This window comes from Rattus norvegicus, chromosome 6 (assembly GCF_021556685.1).
Source record: "Rattus norvegicus strain SHRSP/BbbUtx chromosome 6, alternate assembly SHRSP_T2T, whole genome shotgun sequence".
NCBI lineage: Eukaryota > Metazoa > Chordata > Mammalia > Rodentia > Muridae > Rattus > Rattus norvegicus.
This window is the reverse complement of record NC_141539.1, coordinates 138,754,006-138,777,668: the sequence shown is the minus strand read 5'-3', so window position 1 is coordinate 138,777,668 and position 23,663 is coordinate 138,754,006. Positions and strand designations below refer to the sequence as shown.

Below are 23,663 nucleotides of genomic sequence, written 5' to 3'. Positions count from 1 at the left end.
AGAGAAGTCAGGACAGGGCAGACCAGGGATGCCCATGATGGGAAGGTTCATGACAGGCTTGCTGAACCTCAGAAGTCAAGGAAGAAGATTCAAAGAGTACCAAGGTCAAGCAGAGCCCAGAGCCCAGATTTAGGAATTGAAGTAACCCAGAGGCTGAGGAAGTGTCCCATACATCGTGCAGTCAGTGTAGACTCAAGAGTCAGGAGCCTAGGAGTGGGATTTGTTCACTCTCTTTAGCTCAAACCCAACTCTGAAGGCTTAGCCTGCATGACCAAGGTCATGGACCTGAATGTGTGAAAGACCTGAGACCAGGGCCACAAATTAAAAACAAGGCCTATTAAAAACAGATGCCAGACACATAAGCTGGCACCAGTGACACAGGAGAGGGAGCAAAGGAACACCAGGACAGCAAGAGGCAGCATAGCAGGACAGGCAGAGCCAGGGAAGGCAATGAAGACTCACTGAAGGGAAACACGAATGACGTGCACAGCCTCAAGACACAGATGCAAGAGGCTCTAGAGCGGGACATAGGAAACACATGGAGAACTCATCCACCAGCTTTCTGAAAATGCATTTGGAATAGAGCCGTGCTCAGAAGTTCAACTGGCCAAGCCTAGCTGGTGATCCTGGGGTGGAGAGGGTCTAAGGTAAGGCAGTTGGAACCGTCAAGGTGATGCCTTGGTCTAGGTGATATGCATGCTCTTTGCAGAAGCCTGGCATCCTTGTAGGACCAAGGACAGAACTCCTCCAGGTGCCTGGATCCAGCCCTGTCTGATAAGCTCACACATCTTCCTATCTTGCAGCCAGAACAACAGCCCCATCTGTCTATCCCTTGGTCCCTGGATGCAGTGGCACATCTGGATCCTTGGTAACACTAGGATGCCTTGTCAAAGGCTATTTCCCTGAGCCGGTAACCGTAAAATGGAACTCTGGAGCCCTGTCCAGCGGTGTGCACACCTTCCCAGCTGTCCTGCAGTCTGGGCTCTACACCCTCAGCAGCTCGGTGACTGTTCCCTCCAGCACCTGGTCCAGCCAGACCGTCACCTGCAGCGTAGCCCACCCAGCCACCAAAAGCAACTTGATCAAGAGAATTGGTAAGAGGGTGACCAAGGGAGATAATATTTAATCAGGAGGTCAGGCTGGGGTCAACCCCTTGTATAGAACAACCAAACTGAACAGACCTTGGCAGAGAGACAACACCAATCAGGGCAGTGGGCTTCCTTTGTGTCTACCTCCTAGAAACTTCTTTTTGTGTTCCTCACACTCAGAAAGTGGTCCTCTGGAATGACTACCAGTAGCTCACATCAGGGACACACAGAAGTGGACATGGGTCTCAACTTGTAAATGGTCATATCCAGGAACACCTTGGCCTGAGACAACACTAGGGCCATCGTTCTCCTCCCCAGACTATTGCCTTCTCCCTTCCAGGCCCCATTAATGCCCAGTCTTTTCTCTGCAGAGCCCAGAAGACCCAAGCCCAGACCCCCCACAGATATCTGTTCATGTAAGTCATTTAAGTATCCTTTAGTTCCAAGACATGATCGTCCCAAACAGCCAAATGATGGAGGACAGTTGCTGACCCACCCTATCTCTCTCCACCAGGTGATGACAACTTGGGTAGACCATCTGTCTTCATCTTCCCCCCAAAGCCCAAGGATACACTCATGATCACCCTGACCCCCAAGGTCACCTGTGTGGTGGTGGATGTGAGCGAGGAGGAGCCAGACGTCCAGTTCAGCTGGTTTGTGGACAACGTACGAGTATTCACAGCTCAGACACAACCCCATGAGGAGCAGCTCAACGGTACCTTCCGAGTGGTCAGTACCCTCCATATCCAGCACCAGGACTGGATGAGCGGCAAGGAGTTCAAATGCAAGGTCAACAACAAAGACCTCCCAAGCCCCATCGAGAAAACCATCTCAAAACCCAGAGGTGGGAACTTCAGGCTGACTTCATGGGGGCTGGGATGGGCGTAAGAATAAATGCCTGCGTGGACGGCCATGACCTCTGTGTCTGCTTCTAACCCCACAGGAAAAGCCCGGACACCTCAAGTATACACCTTTCCTCCACCTCGTGAACAAATGTCCAAGAATAAGGTTAGCCTCACCTGCATGGTCACCAGCTTCTACCCCCCATCCATCAGTGTGGAGTGGGAAAGGAATGGGGAGCTGGAGCAGGACTACAAGAACACCCTACCCGTGCTGGACTCAGATGAGTCCTACTTCCTCTACAGCAAGCTCAGTGTGGACACGGACAGTTGGATGCGAGGAGACATTTATACCTGCTCTGTGGTGCACGAGGCTCTTCATAACCACCACACACAGAAGAACCTGTCCCGCTCTCCTGGTAAATGAGCACAGTGCTTAGCCACACCCCAGGTCTTACAAGACACTGACACCAGCCCTAACCCCTGATCCTATAAATAAAGCACCCAGAGATGGGACCCTGTGAGATTAGCCTGGTTCTTTATATGGTATATAGTTCACGATATGCCTCAGCCACAGGCTGTGGGGTCTGGCCAGGGTTCAAGGTGTAAGTTACCCTCCAAGAAAGAACAAGGTCTTACACTGCCAGACCCAGAGCATGCAAGTGTACCTGGCCTTGCCAGAGATCCTCCCTCTCTGGATACTAAGTTTGGCCCAAGGGGCCCTCTCCATACTCTTCCCCACAACCAGCAACTGTTCTGTGATGGGACTGGAAATAACTATAGAAAATATCCCAAAAAAATCAGCATAGGGAATGCCTCCCACCTCAACACAAACCCCACCTTCGTCTGTCTGTCCTTCCCTCTACCACAACTCACCTATCTTGACCAAGGAGGTCTTGTGTGCATTACATAGGCAAGCTGTGACACTGACAGAGTCTTAGTCATACATGAAGTCCATTCATCTCGGCCAGACCTCCAGAGATAGGGATAGGGATGACTTCTCTGAAGGACACTACCTCCCATATGACATCCGTTCAGACCTAAGCTCCAAGACACTGAGACCTGTGACTCTAGCTGCTCCCAAGGAAGTGGCTACTCAGATACCCACATAGAACTATTAGAACCAGCCTGCTAAGCATCACTCAAACCTCATGGTACCTCCAAGCATACATTCACCCATTGATACCTCACCTAGGCAACCTGTATAGCCACCAAGTCCATCTTAGTGTCCGGATATACTTAAACACTATCTAAATGTCCACATTTGGACCAGTGCAGATGAAAGATCTCTCATGGACACCTAACCATTTACCCCTAACACACACAAGTACCCCTAAACCCAGTTTGACCCTCTATCCCTATTTCCCTATTTTCATCCCTTAAAGTTAACACTCTCCCATAGCTGTATAACCAGGCTCACTTCCCAATGTGGACCTTCTAGGAAGCCCAGGCATCACCAAACACGGGCTCTACCCTCACTCTGGCCCTCTGAATTCAGTCACCAGGAGACAGGCAGTAGATCAGGCAGGATGCAGAGCTTCTACCTACAGGGGTCTCAAGACTTGACTCACCCTAGCCAGGCTCAGAACTGAAGGTGGGGACACACAGAATGACCTACTGTACAGGCCAGACCACCATCATGTCCAGGGTGTCTGGTGAGCTCAGGGACAAAACTGCAGCACTTTGGGGAGCTGGAGTTTCTGATCTAGAGAGAACAGAAAAGAAAGATGGCCCCAGGGAGGGTCTGCTGGACCAGTCAGGCTGCAGCTTTCTCCTGGGTCTACACACAGCCTCCTGTCACACAGGGAATGGCCCTAGCCCCACTTTGTTGGGGCAAGGACTGACTGCCCTCTCTGTGCAGAGCTGGAACTGAATGAAACCTGTGCTGAGGCCCAAGACGGGGAGCTGGACGGGCTCTGGACAACCATCACCATCTTCATCAGCCTCTTCCTGCTCAGTGTGTGCTACAGCGCCTCTGTCACACTCTTCAAGGTCAGCCCCATTTCCCCCACCATCCCCACAATATCTACACTATACCCAAGCCATCCCCATAGTGACCCATGATGTCCCTACCTGTCCCATACCGTCTCAAGCTCTCTCTCATCATCATATGCTATCTTCCACAAAGTCATATGCTGTACTCATGCCACTCCCTCCTTGTCCCTCTGTTCTATATTGTAACCACATTGTCCATGTTGTCTCTAATTTGTCTTGATGCTCCCCCAAGTTGTCACCCACCCTATCCTTACACTGTCTCCAATACTCGCTGCACACTGTTCCTGTGGCTGATCCCCACTCTACACCTGGTCCTCACCAGATCCCTATGCTGTCCCTACAATGTCCCCCTTGCTATAGCTATAAGCCATCCCAAAACTCCACTCACAGCACGCCCTGTGATCTCACTGTTTTATCCTCACTCTAGATGTATGACACCCTAAGATTGGGGACTGCCCTGTCTTGGTGTACAAGACGGAGGAGAGTGAGGTCAGGCACATAACATCTCACTTTTGCACCTCGCAGGTGAAGTGGATCTTCTCCTCGGTGGTGCAGGTGAAGCAGACGATGGTCCCTGACTACAGAAACATGATTGGGCAAGGTGCCTAGCTTGTCTCTACAGAAGGCGCCAGAGCTTGCTAGCCCTCTAGGACCAAGCCCATGCTGCTGAACAACCAGACACACAGGTTATACTGCCTTCTCATCTCAGCATTCTTTGATCTTATGGCTCTCACTCTGCTATCAACATCCCTTCCACATTGGAAGGAGCATGTGGAGAGCAGGCTTTACCACAGACGGTAGCCAACAGGACCCAAGTACTACTACCACAGCCAGAACAATGGATAGGCCAAAATTGCTGTGTTTCTTCTACATGGTGTCTAGCTCTCAGCCAGGCACTCTCCCAGGAGGGGTTGCATCACCTGCATGCATTTAGAAGCAGATGAGCCTTAGAGCCAATCCTGTCTACACAGTCCTCTGAAAAAACATGCTTCTCTGGGAGAGGAGGACTTTCCATATATCTCTGAGACTGAGAAGGCCCCAAAGGGACCTCTCTGGGAAAGACTACCAAAGGTGATTCTAACGGCCTTCACCCGACCAGTGCCTTGCCATGTTTTTCTCTGACACCTAAGTGAACTCTCACTTCTTGGACTGTAAGATGGGGCTCCTTGTGAAGATGCCTCTTCCTGCCATCCATGCGATGTGATGAATTCCCAGATATAAAATCCCATCGGAGACACTGCTGACTCCACAGCTTGAAGACCCTGTTACCTCACCAGATGATCTAGAGAGATACTCAGCTTCATAGTCTCTGTTGGGCCCTAGCAGGTGCAGGAGCCCCTGAGCAGTGGCTGAGCAACACAGAAAAGTCTGTAGGAGAAGAGCATGATGAACACACCCTGATCAGTCCAGAAGGTGGTCCAGGAGCAACATGGGGGAAAAGAGAGGATGCTTTGAAAGCCAGGCAGGAGTGGGCTTTTCCTGCAGCCCGGCATCCAGATTGGGCCACTGACAGCAGAGAACACCAATTAGAGTAAACATCCAAGGAGAGAGCCCAGGCCTGGGGCACTGAGGCTGACTGACCGCTGGCATTGGAGAGGCGCCGTGACTGTTTCTCCATTTCATATCAAGGCAAATGCCAGGCCAGAGTCCCCCAACAAAGTCAAAGGAGAAACTCTGGAAGGAAAGCGGGGGGTGGGGGGCTTGGGGGGAGTTCTTGGCGCTTAGGGGACTCCAAGAGATATTCACTGACCTGAAGCTTAGCTTTGCCAGCTTTTTCTTTAAATTTTCTGGAGTCCAGTCATGTCTTTAAGGTCCCTGTTCATCTTTTTAAAATAATAATAAAACATCCTTCAACATTGTACAACTCGCTCTGTTCTTCCTGTGTGGACCAGCCCCCACTCTCCTTATACAAAAATCACACACACACACACACACACACACACACACACACACACACACACAAATATATACATGCACATGTACACAAACACACTCACACATGCATACATACACATGTACACACACACTCACACATGCATACATACACACACACACACACACACACACACACACACACACACCACACACAAAACATGCTAACATTCCCAAAGCACAAACCACTCAGCTCAAGTCCCCTCCAACTATCCCATAATCAAGTGGGGATGATCTATGGTTGGGAGTCATTCTGAATTTGCAGGCCATGGTGGCCATGAGGGAGGGATAGTCAGGAAGCAAAAGATAGGAACCACCCATATGAGAGGAACAGATGCTGTAGCTTGAGTGAGGGTTATAGCCTGATAACTTGCAGTAGAGAAGACAGTCTGGTGGAAATGGCCTCCACTTGCGCTGGTACAGGGTAACAGACTTTCTGAGGCAGATCGGGGGGCTGGGGAAAGAAAGATGGAGCTCAGTAGTGTCAGGGTGGTCTGTTCTCACTGCATTCCCAAGGCGTAGTTTTGTAGCTGGAACATCCTAAGATGCAGGGCTACATAGGCCCTGGCAGAGGAGTGTGGTGGAGACTCAGGGACTGGACTAGCCACAAAATCTGGTGCAGTTGCAGCAGCAGTGTGGACCTGGCTAGCAATGCAACTGCAGCTTCTGCTGTTGTGGGAGAAGCGTTCTACCTGGGACTGAGAAGCATCTGATTCCTGTAAGTGGCATTTCTGCTTTGGGAGCCACACAATGACAGGCAATAAAGTGTGCCATTTGACTCATAACCAGTACCTACTGCACAGTGAGCTGCAGAGAATCTGGGCTTGGGTCCAGACCTGCTGAGAAGCTGAGCTAAAGCCAGATGCTTGGAACATAGTTATAGTTACTATGAGGAGCAGTGGAACCTGGAGTACAAGGGAATGTCTCTGTCCTAGGCCTTCAAGAGCTAACCGTGTCTCTATATATCTCAGGACCAAAATATGACCAAACCAGCCTCGCTCTAAAGTATGCAAGACAGGTGAATAAGCGCTTTGAGTTGATAACATTTAAGCCTCGAGATACTGGCAAGGCAGGCAACTTCCCTGAGACCCCACAGTAAAAGCAGGCATCTCCCTTCTGCTTCTTGGGGACGTTTGGACCTCTCTGGCAGACTGAGAAAAGTACAGTCAGGTTAAAAACTGTTCACTCCACGGCTAAGAAAGCTGAGCTGCAAGAGACCCATCGTGTTTCATCTCTCCAGGGCACCTGGGCTAGGCTCCTCTGTAGTTTTATGCCATTCAACTTCTTTTTTTTATTTAAGACATGTTTATTTTGGTATCTTCATTCCCTGGTATAATCATAAGTCTCCACTTAATAGTTCTGTAGACAGAATCTTCATTTAGACTTACAGACCTATAACCTTAATGTTTAAACACGTAGTTCTACCTCTAAACTGCCAGGAATTTGGAAGTTAAATAAAATGAGAGACAATCACCTTTATTTATGTAAGTTGTTTGTACATATTTGAATCTTGTTCTAGTCACTGACTCGTTTCCAATATGAAAACCAAATTTAAAGTAACCTGGCCAGTTCTCCTCAAGTTGTTCACATGTATTCTCCGACTCCTTCCTTGTCAACAGACTCACCTCCACAAAATTAGAGGTAAAATCTATGAGTGCTAGTTCAGTGATGTTGAATCTCATAGACAGTATGAAAACAGGTCAAAAACTTCCCAGGATGCTAGTATATGTCGCTTTCTCTTTGCATTAATGCACTGGAACAAAATTCTTGCTACATAGGTATACAAGTTTATTCCATTCTGTTCGAACCCTACTAAATACCTTCCAGAAGTTTCATAATTTCATCCTACAAATTCTTGGGACTGGGAGATTAATCCTGTTCAAAAATGTAATGTTGACAAAAGCTTCCAGATTTTAATAAAAGCAATCCTCTAATTAAAAGTTGATTGGTTTGCCAAAAGATGCAGCCAAGTTTGCTTCTCTAAGGTTGGATGTGCATGGCAGACTGTAGCTATATCTTCACAGGAAGTTCCGTATTCCAATGCAGGGCAGCCTCAGTCACCATTTCTCCAGCACCTGGTCCTAGAATATGTCCCAGTACTCTCTCTGTTGATTTATATCCAAGAATCTTCACCATGCCTTCTGTGTCAGCATTTGTTTTAGCTCTGCTGTTGGCAGCAAATGGGAATTTTCCAACTTTGAACTCGACACCCTCTTCTTTCAACTGTTCTTCTGATTTGCCAACCCAAGCAGCCTCAGGATGTGTGTAGATCACTGACGGCACACAATTATAATCAATGTGGACAACACCGCCTGCCATTCCTTCAACACAGATGATGCCTTCATCTTCTGCTTCGTGAGCCAACGTTGGACCAGCAACCACATCTCCAATAGCAAAGATATTTGGAATTTTAGTTTGAAATCTGGTATTGACTGGAATTCTACCTTTGGGATCTAGTTCAATTCCAAGCTCTTCTAGTCCCAAATTCTGAGTAAAGGGCCATCGACCAATGCAAACCAAGAATACATCACACATAATGACCTCAGCTTTCCCACCAGAAGCAGCTTCGACAGACACATCAATCTTTCCATCTGACTTCTTGGTGGAACCAGTAACTTTTGTATATTGTTTAAACTTAAATCCTTGATTTTGAAGAATATGTTGAAAATTTTTAGATATCTCCATGCTAATTTCTATTCCACCCACATGACCCAAAAATTCAACCGCTGTCACATCTGCACCAAGTCTTTGCCAAACTGAACCCAATTCCACACCGATTACTCCTGCACCAATAAAAACCAACTTCTCTGGAACTTTTTTTAAAGATAAAGCTCCTGTAAAAGACACTATGGTGCTTTCATCAATCATGATTCCAAGAAAAGGAGTAACTTCTGAGCCCGTAGCTATAAGGATGTTTTTGGTGCCAATAACCTGAGTGCTGATATCCGCTGTTGTAGCTATAACCTGATTCTTGCCAGTTATCTTTCCAAATCCATTGACATGAACAACCTTATTTTGTTGGAATAAGTGGGCAATTCCCCCCTGTTAATGCTTTTACTGCAGAACGCTTCTGCTCCATCATCTTCTCTAAATTCAAGCGAACTTCTGGTATTTCACTTCCCCTAGATGCAAAATCTTTTCCATGGGCCAAATGGTAATAACGAGAATTATTTAATAAAGACTTTGAAGGAATACAACCAACATTCAAGCATGTTCCTCTAAGTGTTTCATTCTTCTCAATGCAGACTGTCTTAAAGCCTAACTGGGCAGCTTCAATGGCAGCAACATATCCTCCAGGACCAGAACCTATCACTGTTACATCGGCATCAATTGGTTGATCTGAATACGTTCTTAAAGGAACTGAAGAAGCCCCTTGAGGCCATGAGGTAGCCGATTGAAATGGCCTTTCTTGGCCAAGGAGCAGTACACGCCACTTCAGCTCTGCATCTTCCCTGGTTCCGGTCCCTACACCAGGGCCTTCCGCCATTCAACTTCTAATACCAGTTTCCATAGGCTGCTTGAAAAGCAGAACTCCATTCTCTGCCAACTGTGGAAGCCAAGAATTTGGGATATGGCATCTGAGGTTAGATTTCTCCATGTTGCAGAAAGAGTCAGTCCTGTGCCCCACCTAGCTGTGCAGTCATAGCATTCAGCCATCCCTTGTCTTGTAGAAGCAATACACTATCCACTGACTAATTGTTACAGTCTCCTCCCTGTGTGTGCATCTGTGTACAAACTGCCCCTCTCCAAGGACCTCCTCCTACTGTGTTTGATACCCTAGACTGATCCAGTGTCCAACTCGGTATCCAAATGTACACATATATCAGTGTCCTGAGCTTAGGACTTTAAAACTTACTACTGTAACCAAATACATGACAGGAAACAAAAAGTGACTTATTTTGGCTCACATTTTAAGAGACATCGGTCTGTCACTGTGAAGACAATGCAGATATGGGAAGCTCTGTGGTGGTATGTGCCAGTGTCTTGTTACTTGCTACAGACAGGAATCTGAGAGATAAGGGTATAACCAGGGCCAAGGAGTAACACTATTCCTGTCCACATGGCTGTATATTTGCCAAGCTTTGGACACACAGGCAAGGAGTGTCTATTGTAGCAAGTAGATCTTGCTCTTCAGCCATCAATAGCCACTTCCATGAACACTGGCTCCTGTACTCAGGGTAGGCCTGGATCCTGGATATTGGCCCCTGTTCCAGGAACAAGCCAGTTTCCTCAACATTCTTTCTCATGACAAGGCTATATCTTGGCTCATAACCTACAAGTGGAATTTAGAAAGTGTCCAGGGACAGATGTAGTTCCAAATTTACACCCTAAGTGATTCCCTCTACTAGGTCCTCTCTCTACCATTCACTACCCCCCATAACGCCATCATATTCTCAATCTGTCAGACCACAGGTTGACCAACTGATTAGTTCAGAGCTCTCAAATCTAATTACCTCTGAGAAGACCCCCTCCTAAGAAATGCCACCACTTAATCCAATCAAGGTGACAAGCAAATGAACCATTATATCAGAGAAGGAAGAATCTTGCATGGGGTCACAACATCAGCTCCTGCCTCAGGTTCCATCCTGCTGCCTTGTCCCAGGAATATCAAACTTAACACTCACAGTTCCTACCTGTCTTAATTCAGGTTTTTCACATTTTGATGAAATGCCAGAACCAAAAAGCAACTCGGGGAAGAAAGAGTTTATTTGGCTCACACTTCCACATTGCTGATAACCACTGAAGGAAGTCAGGACAGGAACTCACACAGGGCAGGATCCTGGAGACAGGAGATGATGCAGAGGCCATGGAGGGGTCTTGCTTACTGGCTTGCTTCACATTGCTTGGTCAGCCTGCTTTCTTACAGAAGCCAGGATGACCAGCCCAGGAATGTCACCACCCATCTCAGGCTGGGTCCTCTCCCAGTGATCACTGATTGAATAATGCCTTACAGCTGATCTCATGGAGGCATTTCCTCAAGTAAGGCTCCTTTCTCTCTGATGATTCTAGCTTGTGACACACAAAAATGAGCCAGTGCACACTCCAATAGAGTGGCCAGTTCTTTAAAAGACTTCAGTCCCTCCCCAGGCTCTGAGTCTATATCTGTCTACATAACTGTCTTAGTTAGGGTTCTACTGCAGTGAACAGACACCATGGCCAATGCAAGTTTTATAAAGGACAACATTTAATTGGGGCTGGCTTACAGGTTCAGAAGTTCAGTCCCTTATCATCAAACCAGGAGCATGGCAGCATCCAGGCAGGCATAGTACAATTAGAGCTGAGAGTTCTATATCTTCATCTGAAGGCAGCTAGCAGAATACTAACTTCCAGGCAACTAGGATGAGGGTCTTAAGCCCATACCCACAATGCCATGCCTACTCCAATAGGGCCATACTTCCTAATAGTGCCACTCCCTTCGACAAGCATATACAAACTATCACAATAACCAGCCTTCTGCAACTGGAGGTGTAGCTACAAGATTTCTATGTATCATCCATCTGTCATCTAGGTCTAAAATCTGTGGTCCCTCTGCTGTCTGCCTGCATATCATTTCTATCTTTACCATCCTCTATGTCTATCTACTGTTTATATCTATCCTCTATCTATCATGCATCTATCATCTGCCACTTGTTCTACTTCTTGGAAGGACCTTGGGCACTCATCTCTGACACTCTGAAAAACCCTGAACTTGATGTTTAGACACAGTGGCTAGACATAGTTGCTTCAAGCAGAATGCTATCTTATTTGGTATTGGTTTTGGGGTTTTTTTTGGGGGGGAGTAAATTCTTGTATATCCCAGGTTGGCCTCTGACTTTTTATTATGTAGTCAAAGATCACTTTGAATTTCTGATCCATCTGCCTTCACGTATGCAGTACTGGAAATACAGGCTTATATTCACTACACCTAGTTTATATGATGACAGGGCTCAAACATGGAGCATTCTACTGGTAGGCATGTACTGGACCAATCAAGATACAGCCCAGGACCACTACTTTGATGAAATCTTGTTGTGGGATAGCCAACAGAGAATGTTGCTTGGACATAGATTTAAGACAATAGAAAGTTGACAAGTCCCTGAACCCAAATCCCGTGGTGGAGAGAGATGGACCCTCAGAACTGTGGACACTCCTGAGAACCCAAAAGAAACATAGTTTCTGCCCACATTCCGGATGAAAGAGGAAATCACCTAATGCCATCTCTGACCCCTGGGCACTGGGATTTAGGAGCAGTCAAGGGAAGGACCCTTCAGTGTTCTGTCTGTGTCAAGAATTGAAAGCCAGTTGTCAAAAACACCTACACACCTATGAGCAGAGTTCTCTGTTCCCAGATATGGCTGAAAGAAAACAGGCCTACAGGAGGGCCAAGCTACTTTCAAAGTCAGCAAGACAAGCCAACACCAGAGACAACCTGATGGTGAGAGGCAAGCAAGGAACCTAAGCAACAGAAACCAAGACGACATGGCATCAGCAAAGCCCTGTTCTCCCACCAAAGCAAATACTGGATATCCAAAACACCAGAAAAGCAAGATTTGGGTTTAAAATCACATTTTATGATAATGATGAAGGACATTAAGAAGGACATAGATAATTGACTTGAAGAAATACAAGACAACACAAGTAAACAAATAGAAGCCCTTAAAGAGGAAACACAAAAATCCCTTAAAGAATTACAGAAAAACACAACCAAACAGGTAAAGGAAATGGAAAAAACATTCAGGATATAAAAATGGAAATAGAAACAATAAAGGAAGCACAAAGGGAGACAACCCTGAAGATAGAAAACCTAGGGAAAAGATCAGAAGTCACATATGCAAGAATCACCAACCGAATACAAGAGACAGAAGAGAGAATCACACGGGCAGAAGATGCCATAGAAAACATTGACACAACTGTCAAACATAATGTAAAATGCACAAAGCTACTGGTCCAAAACATACAGGAAATCCAGGACACAATGAGAATATCAAATCTAAGGATAATAGGTATAGAAGAGAGTGAAGACTCCCAACTTAAAGGACAAGAAACTATCTTCAACAAATTTATAGAAGAAAATTTCCCTAATCCAAAGAAAGAGAAGCCCATAAACATAAAAGAAGCCTACAGAACTCCAAATAGATTGGACCAGAATAGAAACTCCTCCTATCACATAATAGTCAGAACATCAAATACAAAAAAAACAAAGAAAGAATTTTAAAAGCAGTAAGGGAAAAAGGTCAAGTAACATATAAAGGCAGACCTATCAGAATCACACCAGACTTCTCACAAGAGACTATGAAAGCCAGAAGATCCTGGACAGATGTCATACAGACACTAAGAGAACACAAATGCCAGCCCAGGTTACTGTATCCAGCAAAACTCTCAATTAACACAGATGGAGAAACCAAGATATTCCATGACAAAACCAAATTTACACAATATCTTTCTACAAATCCAGCACTACAAAGGATAATAAATGGTAAAGCCCAACATAAGGAGGCAAGCTACACCCGAGAAAAAGCAAGAAACTAATCGTCTTGGCAACAAAACAAAGAGAAGAAAAGCACACAAACATAATCTCACATCCAAATATGAATATAACAGGAAGCAATAATCACTATTCCTTACTACCTCTCAACATCAATGGTCTCAACTCCCCAATAAAAAGACATTGATTAACAAACTGGATACGCAATGAAGACCCTGCATTCTGCTGTCTACAGGAAACACACCTCAGACAGACACTACCTCAGAGTAAAAGGCTGGAAAACAACTTTCCAAGCAAATGGTCAGAAGAAGCAAGCTGGAGTAGCCATTCTAATATCAAATAAAATCGATTTTCAATTAAAAGTCATCAAAAAAGATAAAAAAAGGACACTTCATATTCATCAAAGGAAAAATCCACCAAGATGAACTCTCAATCCTAAATAGCTATGCTCAAAATACAAGGACAGCTACATACATAAAAGAAACCTTACGAAAGCTCAAAGCACACATTGCACCTCACACAATAATAGTAGGAGATTTCAACACCCCACTCTCATCAATGGACAGATCATGGAAACAGAAATTAAACAGACACATAGACAGACTAAGAGAAGTCATGAACCGAATGGACTTAACAGATATTTATAGAACATTCTACCCTAAAACAAAAGGATATACATTCTTCTCACCACCTCACTGTACTTTCTCCAAAATTGACCATATAATTGGTCATAAAACAGGCCTCAACAGATACAGAAAGATAGAAATAACCCCATGCATCCTATCAGACCACCACGGGCTAAAGCTGGTCTTCAATAACAATAAGGGAAGAACGCCCACATATACATGGAAGTTGAACAATGCTGTACTCAATGATAACTTGGTCAAGGAAGAAATAAAGAAAGAAATTAAAGACTTCTTAGAATTTAATGAAAATGAAGGTAAAACATACCCAAACTTATGGGACATGATGAAAGCCGTGCTAAGAGGAAAACTCATAGCTCTGAGTGCCTGGAGAAAGAAACAGGAGAGAGCATATATAAGCAGCTTGACAGCACACCTAAAAGCTCTAGAACAAAAAGAAGCAAATACACCCAGGAGGAGTAGAAGGCAAGAAATAAACTCAGAGCTGAAATCAACCAAGTAGAAACAAAAAGGACAATACAAAGAATCACCAGAAGCAAAAGCTGGTTCTTTGAGAAAAGCAACAAGATAGATAAACCCTTAGCCAGACAAACCAGAGGACACAGAGAGTGTGTCCAAATTAACAAAATCAGAAATGAAAAGGGAAACATAACTACAGAATCAGAGGAAATTCAAAAAATCATCAGATCCTACTACAAAAGCCTATATTCAACAAAACTTGAAAATCTTCAGGAAATGACAATTTCCTAGACAGATACCAGGTACCAAAGTTAAATCAGGAACAGATAAACCATTTAAACAACCCCATAACTCCTAAAGAAAGAGAAGCAGTCATTAAAAGTCTCCCACCCATCTCATAAAACTGCAAAGCTTCTGTAAGGCAAAGGATACTGTGGTTAGGACAAAATGGCAACCAACAGATTGGGAAAAGATCTTTAGCAATCCTACAACAGATAGAGGCCTTATATCCAAAATATACAAAGAACTCAAGAAGTTAGACTTCAGGGAGACAAATAACCCTATTAAAAATGGGGTTCAGAGCTACACAAAGAATTCACAGCTGAGGAATGCTGAATGGCTGAGAAACACCTAAAGAAATGTTCAACATCTTTAGTCATAAGGGAAATGCAAATCAAAACAATCCTGGGATTTCACCTCACACCAGTGAGAATGGCTAAGATCAAAAACTCAGGGGACAACAGATGCTGGCGAGGATGTGGAGGAAGAGGAACACTCCTCCATTGTTGGTGGGACTGCAAACTGGTACAACCATTCTGGAAATCAGTCTGGAGAATCCTCAGAAAATTGGACATTGAACTGCCTGAGGATCCAGCTATACCTCTCTTGGGCATATACCCAAAAGATGCCCCAACATATAAAAAAGACACGTGCTCCACTATGTTCATTGCAGCCTTATTTATAATAGCCAGAAGCTGGAAAGAACCCAGATGCCCTTCAACAGAGGAATGGATACAGAAAATGTGGTACATCTACACAATGGAATATTAAACAGCTATCAAAAACAACGACTTTATGAAATTCGTAGGCAAATGGTTGGAACTGGAAAACATCATCCTGAGTGAGCTAACCCAATCACAGAAAGACATACATGGTATGCACTCATTGATAAGAGGCTATTAGCCCAAATGCTTGAATTACCCTAGATCCCTAGAACAAAGGAAACTCAAGACGGATGATCAAAATGTGAATGCTTCACTCCTTCTTTAAAAGGGGAACAAGAATCCCCTTGGCAGGGAAGAGAGAGGCAAAGATTAAAACAGAGACTGAAGGAACACCCATTCAGAGTCTGCCCCACATGTGGCCCATACATATATAGCCACCCAATTAGACAAGATGGATGAAGCAAAGAAGTGCAGACCGACAGGAGCCGGATGTAGATCGCTCCTGAGAGACACAGCCAGAATAGAGCAAATACAGAGGCGAATGCCAGCAGCAAACCACTGAACTGAGAATAGGACCCCCGTTGAAGGAATCAGAGAAAGAACTGGAAGAGCTTGAAGGGGCTCGAGACCCCAAAAGTACAACAATGCCAAGCAACCAGAGCTTCCAGGGACTAAGCCACCACCTAAAGACTATACATGGACTGACCCTGGACTCTGACCTCATAGGTAGCAATGAATATCCTAGTAAGAGCACCAGTGGAAGGGGAAGCCCTGGGTCCTGCTAAGACTGAACCCCCAGTGAACTAGACTGGTGGGGGGAGGGCGGCAATGGGGGGAGGGTTGGGAGGGGAACACCCATAAGGAAGGGGAGGGGGGAGGGGGATGTTTGCCCGGTTACCGGGAAAGGGAATAACACTTGAAATGTATATAAGAAATACTCAAGTTAATAAAAAATATATAAAAAAAGAAATACTCAAGTTAATAAAAAAAAAAGGAACAGAGCCTCAATATATTGGTGAGGGTGAGGATACCAAATTTTTGTTAATAATTTGAAGGTACTTTGAAAACAATCCTGTCTTGGAAATTTTATTAAAACTTTTGAGTCAAGGGATAGAGGGATAGCTTAACTCACAATATATTTGTCATGTAATTGAGGGAGGATCTGAGTTGGATCCTTCAGAATCTAGTCTAATGTCTGGGCATTTGGTTTTATATTCATAAACCCATTAAGAGAAGGAAGTGAGGTAGAAGCAGATCTCAGGGGACTCAGTGGAATGTTAGTTTATTATTTTTAGTGAAACTCCAGGCCCATGAGTAAACCTGTTTCAAAGATAGAAAGCACTTGAGGAGTGACATTCAAAGTTGTCCTTTGGCTCCCACATGCAAACGTATACACACTATTCTGCACCTCCAAACTTTGACTTGAAACCTCCATCACATACAAAAGTATGGGCCATGCCTCTGCTCCTTCCTCTGCCTTTCTGATGAGTGTAACATAGCATGGTGATTTGATGATCATTTTTCATATTAAGCATTTATGAGACATGAATGAAGACTTCACAGCTACTGTCTAATGATAAGATAGTACATCATATTTTTATTGTAAAAGGTCTCCCTAAATTTCTGATTTGAAAATTCAACACACAGGATAAAACTACATCCACACACCTCCGGACCCTGAAGGAAACAGACCGGATAAACAGTTCTCTGCACCCAAATCCCGTGGGAGGGAGAGCTAAACCTTCAGAGAGGCAGACAAGCCTGGGAAACCAGAAGAGACTGCTCCCTGCACACACATCTCGGACGCCAGAGGAAAAAGCCAAAGACCATCTGGAACCCTGGTGCACTGAAGCTCCCGGAAGGGGCTGCACAGGTCTTCCTGGTTGCTGCCGCTGCAGAGAGCCCCTGGGCAGCACCCCACGAGCGAACCTGAGCCTCGGGACCACAGGTAAGACCAAATTTTCTGCTGCAAGAAAGCTGCCTGGTGAGCTTGGGACACACGGAAGCAGAATTTCTCTAGGACCGGGCACGTTCTGTGTTTACCGGAAGTCCCACACCAGCAGATCCCGGCCTGCAGCAGCTCTCTGCTCCCAGACCCGGTGAGAGAGAGACCCAACCGCCTGGTCAGGTGGGCACTCCTGAGGTTGCAGAGGGGAAGAGACCACCAACACTGCTCACCCCTGCCCACATCCCTGGCCCAAGAGGAAACTGTATAAGGCCTCTGGGCTCCCGTGGGGGAGGGCCCAGGAGCAGCAGGACCCCTGCCAGAGACACCGCCGGACCCTGAAGGAAACAGACCGGATAAACAGTTCTCTGCACCCAAATCCCATGGGAGGGAGAGCTAAACCTTCAGAGAGGCAGACAAGCCTGGGAAACCAGAAGACTGCTCCCTGCACACACATCTCGGACGCCAGAGGAAAAAGCCAAAGACCATCTGGAACCCTGGTGCACTGAAGCTCCGGGAAGGGGCGGCACAGGTCTTCCTGGTTGCTGCCGCTGCAGAGAGCCCCTGGGCAGCACCCCACGAGCGAACCTGAGCCTCGGGACCACAGGTAAGACCAAATTTTCTGCTGCAAGAAAGCTGCCTGGTGAACTCAAGACACAGGCCCACAGGAACAGCTGAAGACCTGTAGAGAGGAAAAACTACACGCCCGAAAGCAGAACACTCTGTCCCCATAACTGACTGAAAGAGAGGAAAACAGGTCTACAGCACTCCTGACACACAGGCTTATAGGACAGTCTAGCCACTGTCAGAAATAGCAGAACAAAGTAACACTAGAGATAATCTGATGGCGAGAGGCAAGCGCAGGAACCCAAGCAACAGAAACCAAGACTACATGCCATCATCGGAGCCCAATTCTCCCACCAAAACAAACATGGAATATCCAAACACACCAGAAAAGCAAGATCTAGTTTCAAAATCATATTTGATCATGATGCTGGAGGACTTCAAGAAAGACATGAACACACTTAGGGAAACACAGGAAAACATTAATAAACAATTAGAAGCCTACAGAGAGGAATCGCAAAAATCCCTGAAAGAATTCCAGGAAAACACAATCAAACAGTTGAAGGAATTAAAAATGGAAATAGAAGCAATCAAGAAAGAACACATGGAAACAACCCTGGATATAGAAAACCAAAAGAAGAGACAAGGAGCTGTAGATACAAGCTTCACCAACAGAATACAAGAGATGGAAGAGAGAATCTCAGGAGCAGAAGATTCCATAGAAATCATTGACTCAACTGTCAAAGATAATGTAAAGCGGAAAAAGCTACTGGTCCAAAACATACAGGAAATCCAGGACTCAATGAGAAGATCAAACCTAAGGATAATAGGTATAGAAGAGAGTGAAGACTCCCAGCTCAAAGGACCAGTAAATATCTTCAACAAAATCATAGAAGAAAACTTCCCTAACCTAAAAAAAGAGATACCCATAGACATACAAGAAGCCTACAGAACTCCAAATAGATTGGACCAGAAAAGAAACACCTCCCGTCACATAATTGTCAAAACACCAAACGCACAAAATAAAGAAAGAATATTAAAAGCAGTAAGGGAAAAAGGTCAAGTAACATATAAAGGGAGACCTATCAGAATCACACCAGACTTCTCGCCAGAAACTATGAAGGCCAGAAGATCCTGGACTGATGTTATACAGACCCTAAGAGAACACAAATGCCAGCCCAGGTTACTGTATCCAGCAAAACTCTCAATTAACATTGATGGAGAAACCAAGATATTCCATGACAAAACCAAATTTACACAATATCTTTCTACAAATCCAGCACTACAAAGGATAATAAATGGTAAATCCCAACATAAGGAGGCAAGCTATACCCTAGAAGAAGCAAGAAACTAATCGTCTTGGCAACAAAACAAAGAGAATGAAAGCACACAAACATAACCTCACATCCAAATATGAATATAACAGGAAGCAATAATCACTATTCCTTAATATCTCTCAATATCAATGGCCTCAACTCCCCAATAAAAAGAAATAGATTAACAAACTGGATACGCAACGAGGACCCTGCATTCTGCTGCCTACAGGAAACACACCTCAGAGACAAAGACAGACACTACCTCAGAGTGAAAGGCTGGAAAACAACTTTCCAAGCAAATGGTCAGAAGAAGCAAGCTGGAGTAGCCATTCTAATATCAAATAAAATCAATTTTCAATTAAAAGTCATCAAAAGAGATAAGGAAGGACACTTCATATTCATCAAAGGAAAAATCAACCAAGATGAACTCTCAATCCTAAATATCTATGCCCCAAATACAAGGGCACCTACATACGTAAAAGAAACCTTACTAAAGCTCAAAACACACATTGAACCTCACACAATAATAGTGGGAGATTTCAACACCCCACTCTCATCAATGGACAGATCATGGAAACAGAAATTAAACAGTGATGTCGACAGACTAAGAGAAGTCATGAGCCAAATGGACTTAACGGATATTTATAGAACATTCTATCCTAAAGCAAAAGGATATACCTTCTTCTCAGCTCCTCATGGTACTTTCTCCAAAATTGACCATATAATTGGTCAAAAAACGGGCCTCAACAGGTACAGAAAGATAGAAATAATCCCATGCGTGCTATCGGACCACCACGGCCTAAAACTGGTCTTCAATAACAATAAGGGAAGAATGCCCACATATACGTGGAAATTGAACAATGCTCTACTCAATGATAACCTGGTCAAGGAAGAAATAAAGAAAGAAATTAAAAACTTTTTAGAATTTAATGAAAATGAAGATACAACATACTCAAACTTATGGGACACAATGAAAGCTGTGCTAAGAGGAAAACTCATAGCGCTGAGTGCCTGCAGAAAGAAACAGGAAAGAGCATATGTCAGCAGCTTGACAGCACACCTAAAAGCTCTAGAACAAAAAGAAGCAAATACACCCAGGAGGAGTAGAAGGCAGGAAATAATCAAACTCAGAGCTGAAATCAACCAAGTAGAAACAAAAAGGACCATAGAAAGCATCAACAGAACCAAAAGTTGGTTCTTTGAGAAAATCAACAAGATAGATAAACCCTTAGCCAGACTAACGAGAGGACACAGAGAGTGTGTCCAAATTAACAAAATCAGAAATGAAAAGGGAGACATAACTACAGATTCGGAGGAAATTAAAAAAATCATCAGATCTTACTATAAAAACCTATATTCAACAAAATTTGAAAATCTTCAGGAAATGGACAATTTCCTAGACAGATACCAGGTATCGAAGTTAAATCAGGAAAAGATAAACCAGTTAAACAACCCCATAACTCCTAAGGAAATAGAAGCAGTCATTAAAGGTCTCCCAACCAAAAAGAGCCCAGGTCCAGACGGGTTTAGTGCAGAATTCTATCAAACCTTCATAGAAGACCTCATACCAATATTATCCAAACTATTCCACAAAATTGAAACAGATGGAGCCCTACCGAATTCTTTCTACGAAGCCACAATTACTCTTATACCTAAACCACACAAAGACACAACAAAGAAAGAGAACTTCAGACGTATTTCCCTTATAAATATCGACGCAAAAATACTCAATAAAATTCTGGCAAACCGAATTCAAGAGCACATCAAAACAATCATCCACCATGATCAAGTAGGCTTCATCCCAGGCATGCAGGGATGGTTTAATATACGGAAAACCATCAACGTGATCCATTATATAAACAAACTGAAAGAACAGAACCACATGATCATTTCATTAGATGCTGAGAAAGCATTTGACAAAATTCAACACCCCTTCATGATAAAAGTCCTGGAAAGAATAGGAATTCAAGGCCCATACCTAAACATAGTAAAAGCCATATACAGCAAACCAGTTGCTAACATTAAACTAAATGGAGAGAAACTTGAAGCAATCCCACTAAAATCAGGGACTAGACAAGGCTGCCCACTCTCTCCCTACTTATTCAATATAGTTCTTGAAGTTCTAGCCAGAGCAATCAGACAACAAAAGGAGATCAAAGGGATACAGATCGGAAAAGAAGAGGTCAAAATATCACTATTTGCAGATGACATGATAGTATATTTAAGTGATTCCAAAAGTTCCACCAGAGAACTACTAAAGCTGATAAACAACTTCAGCAAAGTGGCTGGGTATAAAATTAACTCAAATAAATCAGTTGCCTTCCTCTATACAAAAGAGAAACAAGCCGAGAAAGAAATTAGGGAAACGACACCCTTCATAATAGACCCAAATAATATAAAGTACCTCGGTGTGACTTTAACCAAGCAAGTAAAACATCTGTACAATAAGAACTTCAAGACACTGAGGAAAGAAATTGAAGAAGACCTCAGAAGATGGAAAGATCTCCCATGCTCATGGATTGGCAGGATTAATATAGTAAAAATGGCCATTTTACCAAAAGCAATCTACAGATTCAATGCAATCCCCATCAAAATACCAATCCAATTCTTCAAAGAGTTAGACAGAACAATTTGCAAATTCATCTGGAATAACAAAAAACCCAGGATAGCTAAAGCTATCCTCAACAATAAAAGGACTTCAGGGGGAATCACTATCCCTGAACTCAAGCAGTATTACAGAGCAATAGTGATAAAAACTGCATGGTATTGGTACAGAGACAGACAGATAGACCAATGGAATAGAATTGAAGACCCAGAAATGAACCCACACACCTATGGTCACTTGATTTTTGACAAAGGAGCCAAAACCATCCAATGGAAAAAAGATAGCATTTTCAGCAAATGGTGCTGGTTCAACTGGAGGGCAACATGTAGAAGAATGCAGATCGATCCATGCTTATCACCCTGTACAAAGCTTAAGTCCAAGTGGATCAAGGACCTCCACATCAAACCAGACACACTCAAACTAATAGAAGAAAAACTAGGGAAGCATCTGGAACACATGGGCACTGGAAAAAATTTCTTGAACAAAACACCCATGGCTTATGCTCTAAGATCAAGAATCGACAAATGGGATCTCATAAAACTGAAAAGCTTCTGTAAGGCAAAGGACACTGTGGTTAGGACAAAACGGCAACCAACAGATTGGGAAAAGATCTTTACCAATCCTACAACAGATAGAGGCCTTATTTCCAAAATATACAAAGAACTCAAGAAGTTAGACCGCAGGGAAACAAATACCCCTATTAAAAAATGGGGTTCAGAGCTAAACAAAGAATTCACAGCTGAGGAATGCTGAATGGCTGAGAAACACCTAAAGAAATGTTCAACATCTTTAGTCATAAGGGAAATGCAAATCAAAACAATCCTGAGATTTCACCTCACACCAGTGCGATTGGCTAAGATCAAAAACTCAGGTGACAGCAGATGCTGGCGAGGATGTGGAGAAAGAGGAACACTCCTCCATTGTTGGTGGGATTGCAGACTGGTAAAACCATTCTGGAAATCAGTCTGGAGAATCCTCAGAAAATTGGACATTGAACTGCCTGAGGATCCAGCTATACCTCTCTTGGGCATATACCCAAAAGATGCCTCAACATATAAAAGAGACACGTGCTCCACTATGTTCATCGCAGCCTTATTTATAATAGCCAGAAAATGGAAAGAACCCAGATGCCCTTCAACAGAGGAATGGATACAGAAAATGTGGTACATCTACACAATGGAATATTACTCAGCTATCAAAAACAACGAGTTTATGAAATTCGTAGGCAAATGGTTGGAACTGGAAAATATCATCCTGAGTGAGCTAACCCAATCACAGAAAGACATACATGGTATGCACTCATTGATAAGAGGCTATTAGCCCAAATGCTTGAATTACCCTAGATCCCTAGAACAAAGGAAACTCAAGACGGATGATCAAAATGTGAATGCTTCACTCCTTCTTTAAATGAGGAAAAAGAATACCCTTGGCAGGGAAGGGAGAGGCAAAGATTAAAACAGAGACTGAAGGAACACCCATTCAGAGCCTGCCCCACATGTGGCCCATACATATACAGCCACCCAATTAGACAAGATGGATGAAGCAAAGAAGTGCAGACCGACAGGAGCCGGATGTAGATCGCTCCTGAGAGACACAGCCAGAATACAGCAAATACAGAAGCGAATGCCAGCAGCAAACCACTGAACTGAGAATAGGTCCCCTATTGAAGGAATCAGAGAAAGAACTGGAAGAGCTTGAAGGGGCTCGAGTCTCCATATGTACAACAATGCCAAGCAACCAGAGCTTCCAGGGACTAAGCCACTACCTAAAGACTATACATGGACTGACCCTGGACTCTGACCCCATAGGTAGCAATGAATATCCTAGTAAGAGCACCAGTGGAAGGGGAAGCCCTGGGTCCTGCTAA

At 44.1% G+C, this 23,663-nt stretch overlaps 1 pseudogene and 2 gene segments (V, D, J or C); 2 read left to right on the top strand and 1 right to left on the bottom strand.

Moving 5' to 3' along the window:
* The window catches only part of LOC148005510 (Ig gamma-2C chain C region-like), a 390,070-nt gene extending 384,284 nt beyond the window's left edge, over positions 1–5,786 (top strand). Inside the window, 6 exon segments of the C gene segment in view lie at positions 804–1,094; positions 1,460–1,504; positions 1,603–1,932; positions 2,032–2,346; positions 3,789–3,919; positions 4,448–5,786. Coding sequence covers positions 804–1,094; positions 1,460–1,504; positions 1,603–1,932; positions 2,032–2,346; positions 3,789–3,919; positions 4,448–4,531 — 1,196 coding nt within the window.
* Positions 1–23,663, top strand: part of LOC134479197 (Ig gamma-2A chain C region-like) — a 398,327-nt gene that overhangs the window by 52,624 nt on the left and 322,040 nt on the right.
* LOC148005509 (dihydrolipoyl dehydrogenase, mitochondrial pseudogene) lies at positions 7,789–9,301 on the bottom strand (annotated as a pseudogene).